General features: G+C 41.4%; 1 protein-coding gene across 2 annotated transcripts in view; it reads right to left on the reverse strand.

The window, feature by feature from the left end:
• rap1gds1 (RAP1, GTP-GDP dissociation stimulator 1) overlaps window positions 1-15,694 on the reverse strand; it is a 101,612-nt gene that overhangs the window by 74,227 nt on the left and 11,691 nt on the right. For both annotated transcript variants that reach the window (XM_070872884.1, XM_070872880.1), the window contains exon 2: window positions 12,262-12,369. In XM_070872884.1, coding sequence (XP_070728985.1) covers window positions 12,262-12,369 — 108 coding nt within the window. The remainder of the gene's footprint in view (window positions 1-12,261; window positions 12,370-15,694) is intronic.

The raw sequence follows: 15,694 nt of genomic DNA on the forward strand, positions 1-15,694 counted from the left end.
TCATGTCTGTGCCACCTCCAGACTCAGGTATTCAAATACAAAAGCGGATGCTGGAAATCTGAAATAACAGGAAATACTCTGGTCAGGCAGCATTGACCTGAAACGTGAACTGTTTCTCTCCCCACAGATGCTGCCTGACTGCTGAGCCTTTCCTGTTTTTATTTCAGCTATTCCAATGTTTGCCTGGCTAGCCTTCCGAACTTCACGATCAAAGCTCCGCTGCACGAATTGTATCCTACACCAATTCCCTGGTGTATAATTAGAATGCCATAACAGGCAGGATGGATCGATAACCTGTGCCGGAATCTCTCACCAGGAAGTAATAGTGCCAAAAGGTTCAGAGGGAAAGTACATTATTTTGTCCAATACCAATTTTGGTGTGAAGAGGTTTACATGGGTTCAACTTCCAAACTTTTGCAAGAAGACACAAAGGGGGTCATAGCAAATCTGAAGCAACAACTTGCATTTATATCGTGCCTTTCACGTAGTAAAACATCGCAAAGCGTAATCAGGCAAAAATAAACACCGGAAAGAGGCATTACGGCAGGTGACCAAAAGCTTGGTCACAGTGGTAGGTTTTAAGTGTCGTAATGAAGAGGAAAAAGAGGCAGGTAGGTAATAGGAAGGGAATTCCAAAGCTTAGGGCTTAGGCAGGGAAGGTATGGCTTCCAATGATAGGACTAAGAAAGTTAGAAATCCACATGAGACCGGAATTGGAGCAATGCAGAGTTCTCAGAGGATTGTGAAGCTGGAAGAGATTACAGAGATAGGGAAGGGCAAGGCCATGGAGGGATTTGAAAACCAAGCATGAAAATGTTAAAAATTAAGGCTTTTGGGTTCTGGAAGCCAATGTTGGTCAGCAAGCACATGGGTGATGGGTGAATGGGATTTTGTGCGAGTTAAGATGGAAAGGATATAGGATACGATCAGCTCAGGGAGAGGGATGGAATCGATGACTAGGGAATGGAGCAGAAGACAATGGCTTAGGTCTTCCCAATATTTAATTGGAGGAAATTTCTGCTCATCCAGTACTGAATGTCTGACAAGCAGACCGTCAACATAGAGATAGTGAAGGGGTCGAGAGAGATGGTGGCGAGATAGAGCTGGGTGCTGGGTACATGCGAATTCTGACGTCTTGTTTTTGCCAAAGGGTGCAAGGATAGATCCTTGGCGGACTCCAGAGGTAATGGTGCAGGCACAGGAAGAGAAGCCTTTGCAGGAGATAAGAATGGAGGTGAGGGCAGTCCCACTCAGCTGGGCAAGAGGAGACATATTGAAGGAGTATGGTATGGTCAACTGTGTCAAAGGCTGCAGACAGGTGAAGAAGCTTTCCAACCACAAGGGGTTCAGAATTACCAGAATCCTGATCTTTCACTTCTCCAACTGGAGCACTTCTACCACGACCTAACTGAATCAGCTAACACAATTAACAACCAGCAATTTAACTTGGGACCTTTTTGGTCTTTATGACAACTATTCACAGACATATCCAGCTGTATCCTTGCAGGGGTGTTGCCGGAGTATTCCTCTAAAAGGGAGACCTCTAATATGTTCAGTTGCTTTCAGCCATCAAAGTACTTACGGCCTAGATGCAGTCGGAATCACGAGTGTAGAGGATTACAATTATCAATGTAACTTGAGTCTTGGGGCTGACTGTCAAGTGAGATTTGTTTTTAAATCAACAAAATATGGACATTTACCCAGTAAGATGGGAGTGCTCCAATTGCTATACATGCAGAAGGGGAGACAGGCTAATTCTGATAAAAGCACCAGTTCCATTTTTATTTTTTTTTACAAGAGGGGAACAGGTGAGCTTTATTGCAAATGCTGAAGGAACCATCTTAAAAAAAGAACTATTAGTGTATAGATGCACTTTGAAAGCTCACATAAAACCCAAGAATTTCAACCATGGAACTGCACAATTTTCAAGCACACGAGGGACAAACTAAAATGGGAATAGCATACATTTTATAATAAGCCTTCTCGGAATAACCCTTCAGCTATTCAATTTTATGATTGCTGTAGTGTATTTCAATAGGCATTTTCAGAGTATTATTCGCTGTACAGTAGTACACTGGTTCAGTGTGGCTTGTCATGGTTAGCTCCCAAACACATTACTGTACCACTTAAGATGCTGTTGTTGCTTAAAATGAAATTACCAGAATGAAAGCCTTTGCATTATGGGCAATGAGATGACACAGCAATCACAGCCAAGTGTAATTAAATTTAAATTTAATGTACATTATAAAGCTTCTCTTCTAATCCAGCTTTTTTTCCCCCCCAAAAAAGGTAACAATGTAATGCCAATTTCTAATCATTTTATTAAAATTGCAAAAGCACATTTAAGCACTTCACTGGGCAGAGGGAGTTGATCGTGCCAGTGAAGCATCTTTTTTCCGATTTGTCTTGTCTTTCTAAACATCTAATCTTCTTGCTTTTGTGAATTCTTAGTCGGTCCCTCCCAATGATTTCGAGTTGCATAATGCTTCCTTCAGGCAGGTTAACCATTGATCTCTAATGCACTAGAACACGACCACAATGGTGCCCTTTGGTTTGGAAAGAAAAAAAGTTCTTCATTTGGCATATTCATCTCTTTTCTGCTTGGTGGTAAACTTTATACTCAAGGCAAGCAAATTTCATGGAATGAATCACTAAGCCCAACACTCCTGGGTCAGGTGCAGCACAGATTAGTTAGAGTAAAGCACCACTTACTGCTTCCAATACTAATCTACAAAAAAAAACTGCTCAACTTCCCACACTAGCCATGTGGTCTGAGAAAAACAGACACGATTTATGGGTAGTTCAATGTGCAGGTTATTTCATTTAGAGCATTTACGATGAAATTTCATCCGAATAGTCTAAATTGAATTGAAATCAAGTAGCCAAGAGCAAAGCCCGAACCCACTATGCTACCAATCTTTACAGTTTGTTTTGTGTCTTTCTCCAAATTCTGAAACTTTTATTGCCCGCCATTTCTTTATTTGACAAAATAAAAAACATCCAAGCACAACGCAAGTACATCATACGACTTATTTGTACAGCAGCTTTCAGGTCCTCAGGATGGCCCAGAGCACTTCACAGCCAATTAATTACTTTCTGAAGTGTAGTCACTGTTTGTGTAGGCAAACATTACAACCAACTTGTGCAAGGTTTCAAAAAAGAGCTACGAGATGAATGACCAATTAATCTGCGTTGGTTTCGGCGGAGGACAAATTCTGGCCAGGACACCAAGAGCTCCCAGCTCTTTGAAAACATGCCATGGGATTTAAAAAAAAAAAATTGTTAGTTTAACGTCTAATCTGAAAAAGACGGCCCCCTTCGACATGCAGCACCTCAGAGACTAGCCAGCCTAGAATATATGGTCAAGTAACCAGAGTAGAAATTGAGCCCATAACCTTCTGACTCAGTGCTACCATTTAGCCAACCAGATTAAAATTAAGTGTATGTTTCACTTGTATAATCTTACTGATTAAACAAAACTGATACAGCCACAGCATTCTCTCAACAAACTTAACTATGGGTCAGTTTTCAGATGTTATTATATGGAGCATTTTAATATTCAGAGACTCTCATCCAAAGCCACAATTTAGAACAAAAAATGAAATGGTGCTAACTTGACACATGCAGTCTAGGTATTTCACTCATCATTCTTGTCTTCATTTTCCAAATGAGAAGAGTTGAAGAGTGCACAAGTCAGGCATGTCAATGAAGAGGTTGAACAATTCATCTCAATCTCTGCATGTTATTCCCAAACAGATTTCGCTTGTGCTCAGTGCCATGGATCAGTCCCCAAGCGAACCCATCCTCTGTGAACTAAAGTGTGCTCCCTCATCCTCAATGGCTTGCAACGATACACTGCCAGGGTCGAAGAGAACATCCAAGGTCGATAAGAACACCAGTGTATAATTTGGTCAGTGGAAATGACACAAGATAGCTTGTATTCTCCTAGTCTGCAGAATTAGCACTGTCAGACTATATGGCTTAGACAACAACATAACAGTTTCCACTAGATTACATTTAACTTACAACTTCTTAGTTCAAAAATCAAGACAAAAATGCTTCATTAATTCTTCCTGATAACACCGAACTTGGAGCAGTGTGTGAAATAGAGCCCACCAATGGAGCCTGTGTGCTCAGCTCTACACCAACTACAAACAGTCGAACTGAATTATTGAACTGATCATAGCATGGAGCGGTCAATCAACAATCAAAAGGTACATTGTAACCAGGCTGGTTGGCATACCTGCTAACAGCATACTTGCCTACTACTAACTTCAAAGGCCACTGCATTCCTCTGATTATCCCTGTATATTCTAACATGCAATCTTTGGTTGTACAGTTGAATCCAGCCAACTTTCACAATAGGTGGTTAAGGCACCTGAAAACAATCTTTAAAATCCAATTCCCCCCCCCAAGAGAAAAAACACAAGTCTGCTGTAATCGACTTTAAAAGTAGTAATCTCAAGCCCCAAAACAATTCCACAGGAGATGAACACAATGTTTCTGTGACAGCTCCCAATACAATGGAGAAAATTAGATAGCTGGTTGGTAGTACTGGTAACTCACTTCCGTTGTTTCAACTTATTTATTAGTAACTCACTTCCTAGTCTTGTAAACCTTTTTAATCCCAAACCATGAGTATCTTCTGGTGAACCAAAGTACTGGTGGCAAGAACAAGGTTGATCCGGGATATGGGGAGTGGTGGGGAAGAGAAAGAGAAGGGAAGTTAGATGTGGCCCTCAGGGCTAAAAGGATCAAGGGGTATGGAGAGAAAGCAGGAATGAGGTACTGAGGTGGATGATCAGCCATGATGATATGAATGGTGGTGCAGGCTCGAAGGGCCGAATGGCCTACTCCTGCACCTATTTTCTATGTTTCTAAGTGGGAAATGAAATCTCAGATGATTTATGTTTCTATGAAGTTTAATCATGTTTATTAAATTAATTTTCAAAGTTTAAAAAGTTTGTATCCTTCCACAGCAGTGAAAAATCAATTGCTCAGGAATTCTGGGTCAATGAATGAAAATAACTAATGAGGTTAAAATGATTAAACTATGAGGGCAGGTTGCATAAACTGTAGTGTAGAAGATTAAGGGGTTTTCTAATTGAAATGTTTGAGATGATTGAACGATTTGATAAGGTCAGTGGAGATAAACTATTTCCTCTGGGGGGAGGGGGGTGGGGGGGGAGAACGGGGGGCAATAAGGGAGCATAACTTTAAAATTAGAGCCAGCTGTTCAGGGGGGGTAATGCCAGAAAGCACTTCACACAAAGGGTAGTGTAAATCTGGAACTCTTTCTCCCTCTCGGCCGCCCCCTCAAACAAAAAAAAAGGGAGCCTTTAGCAGGTTCAATTGATATCAAAACAAATTGATGAATTTATTTTAGGCAAGGGTATTGTATGTTATGGAACCAAGGCAAGTAGACAAGAGTTAAGATACAGATCAGCCATGATCTAATCGAATGGCAGAACATGCATAAGAGGTTGAATGGCCTCTTCCTGTTTAAGGTCAGAAACACTTCGGAATCGTGTGCGCATTTTTAAACGCAAGCCACATGCTCCGGTTTAATTTGTGAACCAGCCCCGAAATAAAACAGTCCCATGGACTGGAAATATGTTTTTGAAAATTCTATGACGACGAGGTCAACGCAATCACTTCAGACTTTGTGCTGCATTCAGCTGAAATGTGTGCTCCTTTGAATCATCAGTACCAAAGATTAGAATCAAGATCAAAAGAATCCTTGGGATCCATGCATTTGCTCCACCAGAATGCCATAATAGGTAGAGGCAAGGAGGCATTAAGTGGAGATAAATCATTCTCTGACTTTCCCTCGAGTTGCACTTGACAGTCTCTCGAGTGAGTAAAGAAAATTCAAACCCATGTACAAGGTGGATTTAAAAATGTCATGCTCAGTAACCTTTACTAACAAAAATGTTAAGAACTGCAAAAAAAAAAGCCAACCATTTCTCTCACTGCTTGATAAGAAAATGCAAGCTTTCTGAAGTTTGACACACAAGACAGGTCCTTGTGAATTGTTCTAGATCAGCTTGGCTCAGTAGCAGTACTCTCAGCTGAGTTAAAAGGTTGTGGGTTCAAGCCCCTCTTCAGAGATTCTGGCATATAATCTAGGCTGACATTTCAATGCAGTGTCAAGAGTGCTGCATTGAACACTTGAGGACTGCAATAACATCTCAACGGCCAAAGGTATTTCTCAACTCCCAGAATCTTACAATAGGGGATTATTCCCTTACTCCAATCATTGCTAATTCTGTACTTAAATATGAGGGGGAAAAAAAAAGTGTTCATTTATGGCGGCTCAGAGATTTAAAAAAAGATCTAAAATGAATTGTTTGGCAAAGATATTTCCATCCCATCAGCCCTCCCAAACATCAGCAATTGCAGTCAGTAGAATAAATAACCAGCAACCAGTCCTCCATCCATTTGTCTCGAAGGTGAATAGCCTTGCAACCATTCCCACTGCAGTGTGGCAGAAAGAGGCAGGAAGAATGTTCCCATTGCTGGGGAGTTCCAGAACCAGGGGTCAGTGTCTAAGAATAAGGGGTAAGACATTTTGGACCAAGATGGAGAAACTTCTTCACTCAGAGTTGTTAACCTGTGGAATTCTCTACCGCAGAAAGTTGTTGAGGCCAGTTAGTTAGATATATTCAAAAGGGAGTTAGATATGGCCCTTAGGGCCAAAAGGGATCAAGGGGTATGGAGAGAAAGCAGGAAAGGGGTACTGAGGTTGATTGATCAGCCATGATCTTTTTGAATGGCGGTGCAGGCTCGAAGGGCCTGCTCCTGCACCTATTTTCTATGTTTCTATCAGTAGCGTAGGCTATTGTCCTCGATGCACATACTACGTAGTCGTATTTGCTTTATGGTCAAGCTCCCAATACCATCACGCCACCCAAAATTCGGTATCTATCATTTTTATTTCTTCCAGAACTGAAATCTTACGGCAGATTATTGAACCCAGTCTCAGAAGTGCTAATTTTGTACTTTTAAAATCAAGGCACACTGCAGGACTTGAAATCAATATTTGAAATTGCAGCAGTCAACTTATTTCATGTGGTGGAGGTGCTGCAAAGCCTGATTTGCAAGTCTCAACAAATTTGGAAATATCAGGAGCAAGTACACCGCTTTCAAATTAATCAGCAGTTTTGCAGTTCATCAGCAAGTCTGTCGTTTTTAAACTCACTTTATAATCATACATTATCTGCATGATGGGGTCAGAAATTATTTAATACATAATCATAAAATTTGAAGGCATTTTATTTTAAAAGGAGGACATTACAGCACAGAAATTAGTATAATGTTGCACATACAGGATAAATACATACCCAAAAGCAATAAGCTCTGTCTAAAAAGGACATGACCTTAAAATGGATTAACAAAATCAAGTTAGAGAGGAAAAGAACCTCAGTCTTGCAGGGAAAAGGAGAGGTTGGGGTTAACTGGGATGAATACAACATGTAGAAATAGGCTAAAACACTGATCAAAAAGGGAAAGATGGATCTAAAAAGAGCACAGCTGCAGATGCCAAGCTGAACAGCAAGAAATTCTTTCAATACTTTCAACAGTAAGGGTGCAATCAGAACTGATGAGATGCATAAAATATAACTGCTTGAAAAGCTTGAAACAAGAGGATGAATGCAAGAATACAAGTGGACCATTTCCTCCAAGCATCCACACTGGAAAACATGAGCAATATGCCCTCCCCAGAGATAACCTGTGCAAAATTACTGACTTTGATGGAAACTTTCAAAGGGGAATTGGATAAATACTTGAAAAGGAATAAAATGCAGGGCTGCGGGGAAAGAGCAAGACGAGTGGGACTAATTGGAAAGCTCTGGTACAGGCACGATAGTCCGAATAGCCACCTTCTGTGCGGTCAGATGAAAGGTCCTCAACTTGAAACGTTAACTCGGTTTTTCTCTCCATAGATGCTGCCTGACCTGCTGAGTGTTTCCAGCATTTTCTGTTTTTACTTCAGATTTCCAGTATTTTGCTTTTGAACAGGCAACTACAGGTCCATTAGTTTTACTTGAATCCTATATATAATTATCTAAACTGTTATCAGGTGTAAATCTAGGATAAAACTTTGGCATGGCTATTAGCTCGAGGGTAGAAAACAGGTACTTATTACAGGAGTTTCATCAGTTGGCAGAGGAAAGGACGCGCGTACTGAGTGGGGTGCCCCAGTGATCAGTGTTAGGACTGCTACGGTTTCTAATTTCTGACCCCGATTTGAACTCAGAAACCCAATACAAGTTGGCCAAATTTGCAGATGATGCCAAATTAGGAGGCAGCACAGCAATCACAGAATTAGTTGGACAAAATATGCAAGTGGGCAGAATGGCAGAAGACGACAAAGTCCTGCATTTCAGAAGGAAAAATAAAATCACCAACACATATTCCATGCACTATGTTGAAACAGCTAATAATGAAATTGACAAGAGACCTTGGGGTCTTAGTATTCCAACCAATGCAGTGCAGCAATCAACAAAGATAACAGAATGATGAACTGCATAGCCAAAAATATTAAGTTATGATAAAACTGAGACTAAGGCTTTGGAGGTAGTGCAAAGAGCGATTAGGACTAGTTTCATTCTGGGTGAATGAATAAAGATGGATCAAATGGCCATCTTCATCAGTAATTTTCTCATCACCTTTGCTGCACTGAGAAATGAAGCATACTTGAAAGTCAAATTTAAGATAATCTTTAGGTATACCCTACACCAGATTATTCCCCTCAAATTCTTAAACCATCAGCAAAAAACAATTTTTCAAAATGAACGTTTTGTATGCAGCATTATACATGAACATTACAGCCCTCTTAAACTGTTCACACCTGTTACTGCCAAGATGAACACTGAAGTTCAGCTTTTGTTAATCTAGGTCAAGGCTTGAACTCCTGGATCGGAAGTGAAACCCGCTGGAGTTGATAATGCATGAACATTTTCCAAGACCTTTTTTTTTTAAATTCTGTACTACATCATAAAACATTACCAGAAATCATGTGGAAAGAAACAAAACAGGGATATTTTGAGAACTAAAAAGGAGGATCTTCTTCCTTCCAGGCCACGATAACATTACCATTGACTGGAAAAAGCTGCAGGTATTCTATAGCAGCTGTACTCATGTAGAATCATAGAAATTTACTGCACGGAAGGAGGCCATTTTGGCCCATCGTGTCCGTGCCGGCCAACAAAGTTATCCAGCCTAATCCCACTTTCCAGCTCTGGGTCCGTAGCCCTGCAGGTTACGGCGCTTCCATGTGTACATCCAAGTACTTTTTAAATGTGGTGAGGATTTCTGCCTCTACCATCCTTTCAGGCAGTGAGTTCCAGACTCCCACCATCCTCTTGGGTGAAGAAAGTTCCCCTCAAATCCCCTCTAAACCTCCTACCAATTACTTTAAATCTATGCCCCTGGTTGTTGACCCCTCTGCTAAGGGAAATGGATCCTTCCTATCCACTATAGGCCCCTGATAATTTTATACATCTCAATAAGTTCTCCCCTCAGCCTCCTCTGTTCCAAAGAAAACAAACCCAGCCTATCCAATCTTTCCTCACATAGCTACAATTCTCCAGACCTGGCCACATCCTCGTAAATCTCCTCTGTACACTTTAGTGCAATCACATCTTTCCTGTAATGCGGTGACCAGAACTGCATGCAGTACTCTAGCTGTGGCCTAACTAGTGTTTTATACAGTTCAAGCATAACTCTTGTATTCTATGCCTTCTTAACCACTTTATCTACCTGGCCTGCTACCTTCAGGAATCTGTGGACATGCACTCCAAGATCCCTTTGTTCCTCTACACTTCTCAGTGTCCTACCATTTAATGTGCAATCCCTTGCCTTGTTAGCCCTCCCCAAATGCATTACCTCACACTTCTCCAGATTGAATTGCATTTGCCACTGTTCTGCCCATCTGACCAGTTCAGTGATATCTTCCTGCAGTCCGCAGCTTCTTCTTTATCAACCACACAGCCAATTTTAGAATCATCTGCAAACTTCTTAATTATACCCCCTACATTCAAGTGCAAATCTTTGATTATATACCACAAAAAGCAAGGGACCTAGTACTGAGCCCTGCAGAACCCCACTGGAAACAGCCTTCCAATCACAAAAACACCTATCAACCTTTGCTTCCTGCCTCCGAGCCAATTTTGGATCCAACTTGCCACTTTACCCTGGATCCCATGTGCTTTTACTTTCGTGACCAGTCAGTCATGTGGGACCTTATCAAAAGCCTTGCTAAAATCCATATACATTATATCAAACACACTACCCTCATCGACCCTCGTTACCTCCTCAAAAAATGCAATCAAGTTAGTCAGACACGACCTTCCCTTAACAAATCCATGCTGACTGTCCTCGATTATTCCGTGTCTTTCTAAATAAATCCTGTCCCGCAGAATTTTTTCCAATAATTTCCCCACCACCGAGATTAGGCTGACTGGCCTGTAATTACTCGGTCTATCTCTTTCTTCCCTTTTAAACAAAGAAACATTAGCAGTCCTCCGGCATCACACCTATAGCCAGAGAGGATTGGAAAATGGTCAGAGCCTCTGCTATTTCCTCTTTTGCTTCTCTTAACAGCCCGGGATACAGTTCATCGGTCCCTGGGGATTTATCCACTTTCAAAGCTGCTAAGCCCCTAAATACTGCCTCTCTCATTATGTTTATTTCATCGAATATTTCACACTACTACTCCCTGATTGCAATGTCTGCATCACCTCTCTTGTGAAGACAGATGCAAAGTATTCATTAAGAACCATACCCACGCCTTCTGCCTGCAAATACCTTTATGGTCACCAATAGGGCCTACTCTTTCTTTAGTTATCCTCTTGCTCTTAATGTATTTAGAAAACATCTTTGGGTTTTCCTTGATTTTACTTGCCAACATGTTCATATGCTTGTATTACAGGGCTGTGGGGGGAGGGTGGGTGAAGAAATGTTTAGCCATGGGGAAGGCTTGGAGGAGGAGCTGGTCTTCTCCGGCCCAGCATTTTCACATCTTCATACCTCTTTCGCACATAACAGGTATGATACAGATGTACGAGAGAGAAACCAGAAGTAGGGCCCATAGTGTTTCGCTGCTAATGGCAATTGATCCCAAAGTGATTGATTAAAAGTGGCAAGTTTAAAAATCAGTAGCTTCAAGGTACTGTATCAGAAGTCAAGTTTCAGGAATTGAAAATACAGTAATCATTTCCAAGACCATTTTTTTTTGTATAGAATTTATTAAATATTCAAGGAAAAGGGAGAGTGCTGAAAGCAGATGGCAAAAGCAGGCTACAAACCATACTTCAAGGGGACTGGCATAAGAACTGCTGATGCTGTTCTCAATTTGGCCAATTGTCCCAGAGTATTCGGATTTTTCCAGCAGGGAAGTAACTAATAAACACACACTTCATCACCGCCTAGAGCAGAGTCAAGGTGGAAATTTGCCACAGATAACTAGACATGAACCTACTCATTATTGTGCGCATTAGAGCAACAATAAGTCTTTTAAATAAAAAATAAAATAGGTTACAGCCAGCATTAAGAAGAAAATCTGCAAATCTGGAGGCTCAAGATAACCAAGGGTCATCATTGATGAAGATATTCAGCTGTTAGATGTGACATGTCCTCCAGCTCTAACAGCTGGAATGTGCAAAATACTGGTTCAGCCTCAACTGGAGTATTGTGTCCAATTCTGGGCACTGCACTTTAGGAAGGATGTGAAGGCCTTAGAGGGTGCAGAAAAGATTTACAAGAATGGTTCCAGGGATGAGGGACTTCAGCTATGTTGGTAGATGGGACAAGCTGGAGTTGTTCTCTTTAGGAGCAGAGAAGACTTGCTAGAGATGTTCAAAATCATGAGGGGTCTGGACAGAGTAGATTGAAACTGTTCACATTGGCAGAAGGGTCGAGAATCACAGGACACAGATTTAAGGTGATTGGTATGAGAACCAAAGGCAACATGAGGAAAAGCTTTTTTTAACGCAGTGAGTGGTTAGGATCTGGAATTCACTGCCTGAAAGGGTGGTGGAGGCAGATTCAATTGTGGCTTTCAAAAAGGGAAATGGATAAGTACCTTAAGGAAAAAAAATTGCAGGGCTACGGGGAAAGGGACTGGCTGAGGTGCTCTTGCAGAGCCGGCACGGGCTTGACGGGCCGAATGGCCTCCTTCTGTGTTGTAACCGTTCTATGATTCTTCAAACCAGCTACAGTCATTAGCATAAAAAGTATACCCCATAATCCACTCACTGTTTTGAGCCAGGGCTTGGAGTAAGCAGTCAAGGCATCCATCTACGCTGTCTGATGTACCATCAGCAACAGTCAGCTTCAGTTTTTGTAGGGCATCATTTAGGTTATCTATTTGTTTGAGAAAAGACAAGAAATAATTTCAGAGACTTATAATTATATCAAAGCTAGTTTATACAACAGGTATCAAAATCATATTGATTGTCATCAAATCTTGTAATTACTTAAAAACCAGTACACTGGTCATTTGTTTTTCCCGCAAAGTTAACCACCATAATCACCATGTTCCACAAGACATTTTCCTTTTCAAACCATTTTTTAAAAAAAAAGTCAGACTTGACTAATTAGATGTAAATTTCTCTTTCTCAAACAATCTTTCTGCACATTATTTGTGACGCACACCCTTTTCTGTTTGCACCAACTTCCTTGAACATCGTTCAAATAAACTTTTTGAGGAAGCTCAATTGTTACATCATGACTTGTTTAAGGCAAAGTAAAATCGCCGCTGCGTGATTATTCTTCATCAGTTTCATTTTACTAGGATAATGGCATCTCAACCAACTAGCATGTATACGGTGTGCTGATTATCTTGTATGGTAGTCTTTTTTTTATATTGGAGTAAGAGCCATAAACAGTATTACATCATTCTTGTAATCTGGCAAGAGACATTACTACAACAACTCCCATTTATAGCGCGCTTTTAACAAAAAAACATTTGACTGTATTTCACTGAGGATTGGCACCAAGACTGCAAATGGAAATTCTTGTGTGGCGACTGAAGACAAGCAGTGGCAGACTACACGACTGAGATGGCTGTAGGCTTTGTCACCAACGGTGGAGCAAAGGGAAGGGGAATGCACGACAGTCAGAGTCAGGGGACTGGTGATCACAAAGCTGGAGAAGGTTGTAGAATTAGGGTGGAGTGAGACCATTTGCATAGAACGAGGATTTTAACATTTAATTTGTTGGGGAACAGTGTCAGTCAGCAAAGGTGGGCAAGCAGAATTTAGAGCAGGACAGGATGTGAACAGTGGGTGGAATTTTGTACAAGTTGGAGCTTGTGAAGGGTGGAGATCAAGAATCCAGTAAGTAGCACACTGGAGCAAATTGAGTCGAGGTGACAAAAAGATGGATAAGGGTTTCGGCAACCATTGGGGTTAGGTACAGATGGAGGCAGAAGATAGTGTGATGGTGAAGTTAAGTGATTTTGGTTATGTAAAAACTATGAAATCTGCAATCTCAGTTCTGGCTCGAAGAGAACCCTAAGGCTTCAAACAATCTACTTCAGCACAAGCCAGCAACGCAGATGGAGTCACTGGCAAGAAAGTGAAGCTTTTGGCAGGGCTGGAAACAATGGATTAAAGTTCGCTTAATATTCTGTTAGAGGGAATTCTGCCTCAAACATGACAATGCAAGAAAGATCAATGGGTCTAGGGAAGTAGTGGAGAGGTAAATATGGGAGCCATCAGTTTACAGATGGATAGTGAACCTGTGCATATGGATGATATAATTGGGGGGCAGCATGTGGCTTATGAAGGAGGGGGCCAAGGATGGATTTCAATGGCAGCTCCAGAGGGAACGATGCTACAGAGGAAAAGGAAAGCATCACTGGAGATTCACTGGCTGCATAGAGACAGATAAGCGCAAAACCATACAAGTGCCTAGAAGAGGCGGTAAAGGAGGACTGCATGATCTACCACAATGAATATCACATGTTGAGAAGGACAAGAAGGGATAATGCACCACAGACAGAGAATTATCTTTGGTGATTTTGACCAGGGCAGTCAACACAGAATTGGGAAGTTACAACACGTTCAAAGACCCTGGAAAAGAAAGGGAGATTAAATAAGAGACGCATGGGTCAAGTGTGGGCTTTGAGGAGGTATAGGGCATGGTGGTTTTGAAAATGACAACAGTGCCAAAACAAAGACAACCGTTAAAAGATGCTGGCAAGTATAGAATCTTACAGCACAGAGGAGGCCTTTCAGCCCATTGTGCATGTGGCAGCTCTTTGATGTGCTAATTGGATAGCTTGAAGGGCTTAAAACAGGTAATTGGTGAGAAGTTGGATGAGAAGGTGCTCATGGGAGCAGAAGGTGGGCTCTGTGGCAGAAATGGGCTTGGGGAAGGTAGGAGAGAGGGAGGTGTCATGCACTGGTACAGCATAGACTCAATCGTGGGACAACGGTAGACAAGATTGCTTGGGGTGTAGTGTCCAATGGCAGGGATACAAGTTGCTGAAGAGGGCAGAGGGAGATGGAGACAGAAGAGGGAGAGCGCGTAGCCAGGTGACGGTCCAAGAAGGGGTAGGCGGAACTAGAGTCCAGAGCCAACATGCATGCATGATTGGACACAAGTTAAGCCCTTAGATTATATGCACAAATGCTGGAGCTCTAGCCACTGAGGAGGTTAAGAGTAGAACTGTAACTGATGCACGAGTCTTTGAAAAGCACTTCCATATAATTTTAGTTTGAAACTTAATGAATTATCAAGTGCTTCCATAAATTAATAATTTCCCAGAACACAAGATGTGACTCCTAATTATACCATCCAATGCTAAAGTATCACCAAAAACAGATTACCTGGTCAGTATCACATTGCTGGTATGTGGGAGCTTGCTGTGTGGAAATTGCATTACAACAGTGACTACTCTTCAAAAGTACTTCATTGGCTGTAAAGCACTTTGGGATGTCGAGATTGTAAAAGGCGCTATAGGAATGCACATTCTTTTGCATCCTGGCATTAAGGACGAAACTGCATCAGCAGGCATTATAAAGCAACTGAATAACCAGGTCAATCTCTCTGCTCCTTCTGCTCCTTCCTCCTCCCCTCCCCCCCCCCCACTAATTTATTTATTTTTTTTAAAAACATCAATTTTGCATTTCATTTCCTCCCTCATGTACAACTAGGCTGAGCAAAACAAAATCAATTGCTCTCATTATCTGGTTTTTCAAATTATCCAGATTCCTATCAGCCACATCAACACCTTCTCACGAACTGTGTGGGATTGAATAACTTGTCAGCTAGCAGTTCCCTTGATAATTTGTAATACTGTTAAAAACATTACACACTGCAGGAATACCAATGGAAATATAGCAACTTGCCTCAACCAATGATTATGCAGACGGTACAACCTCACAATCGGTTACAGTATTCCCACAACACACCTTTCACATCATCAGGGACTAAAAATCAAGGCCATAAAACCGGTAGACACAAAGAATAATGGATGACACAAGGTCTCTAGTCTGATTATAAAAATCCCCTAGTATAACATTAAAACAAATTAGTCTACTCACTGCATCTGATGCACCCAGATATACGTGGGAGGCAGGTTGCGTGAAGCATAAACAAGAAGCTTTCTGCTTCTTTACGGGAATACATTCACCATTCCCTCAGAGCAGTTAAACACTTGCCCAATGTGTTAACATGTCCA

This window comes from Pristiophorus japonicus, chromosome 2 (genome assembly GCF_044704955.1).
Source record: "Pristiophorus japonicus isolate sPriJap1 chromosome 2, sPriJap1.hap1, whole genome shotgun sequence".
NCBI classification, from domain to species: Eukaryota; Metazoa; Chordata; class Chondrichthyes; family Pristiophoridae; genus Pristiophorus; species Pristiophorus japonicus.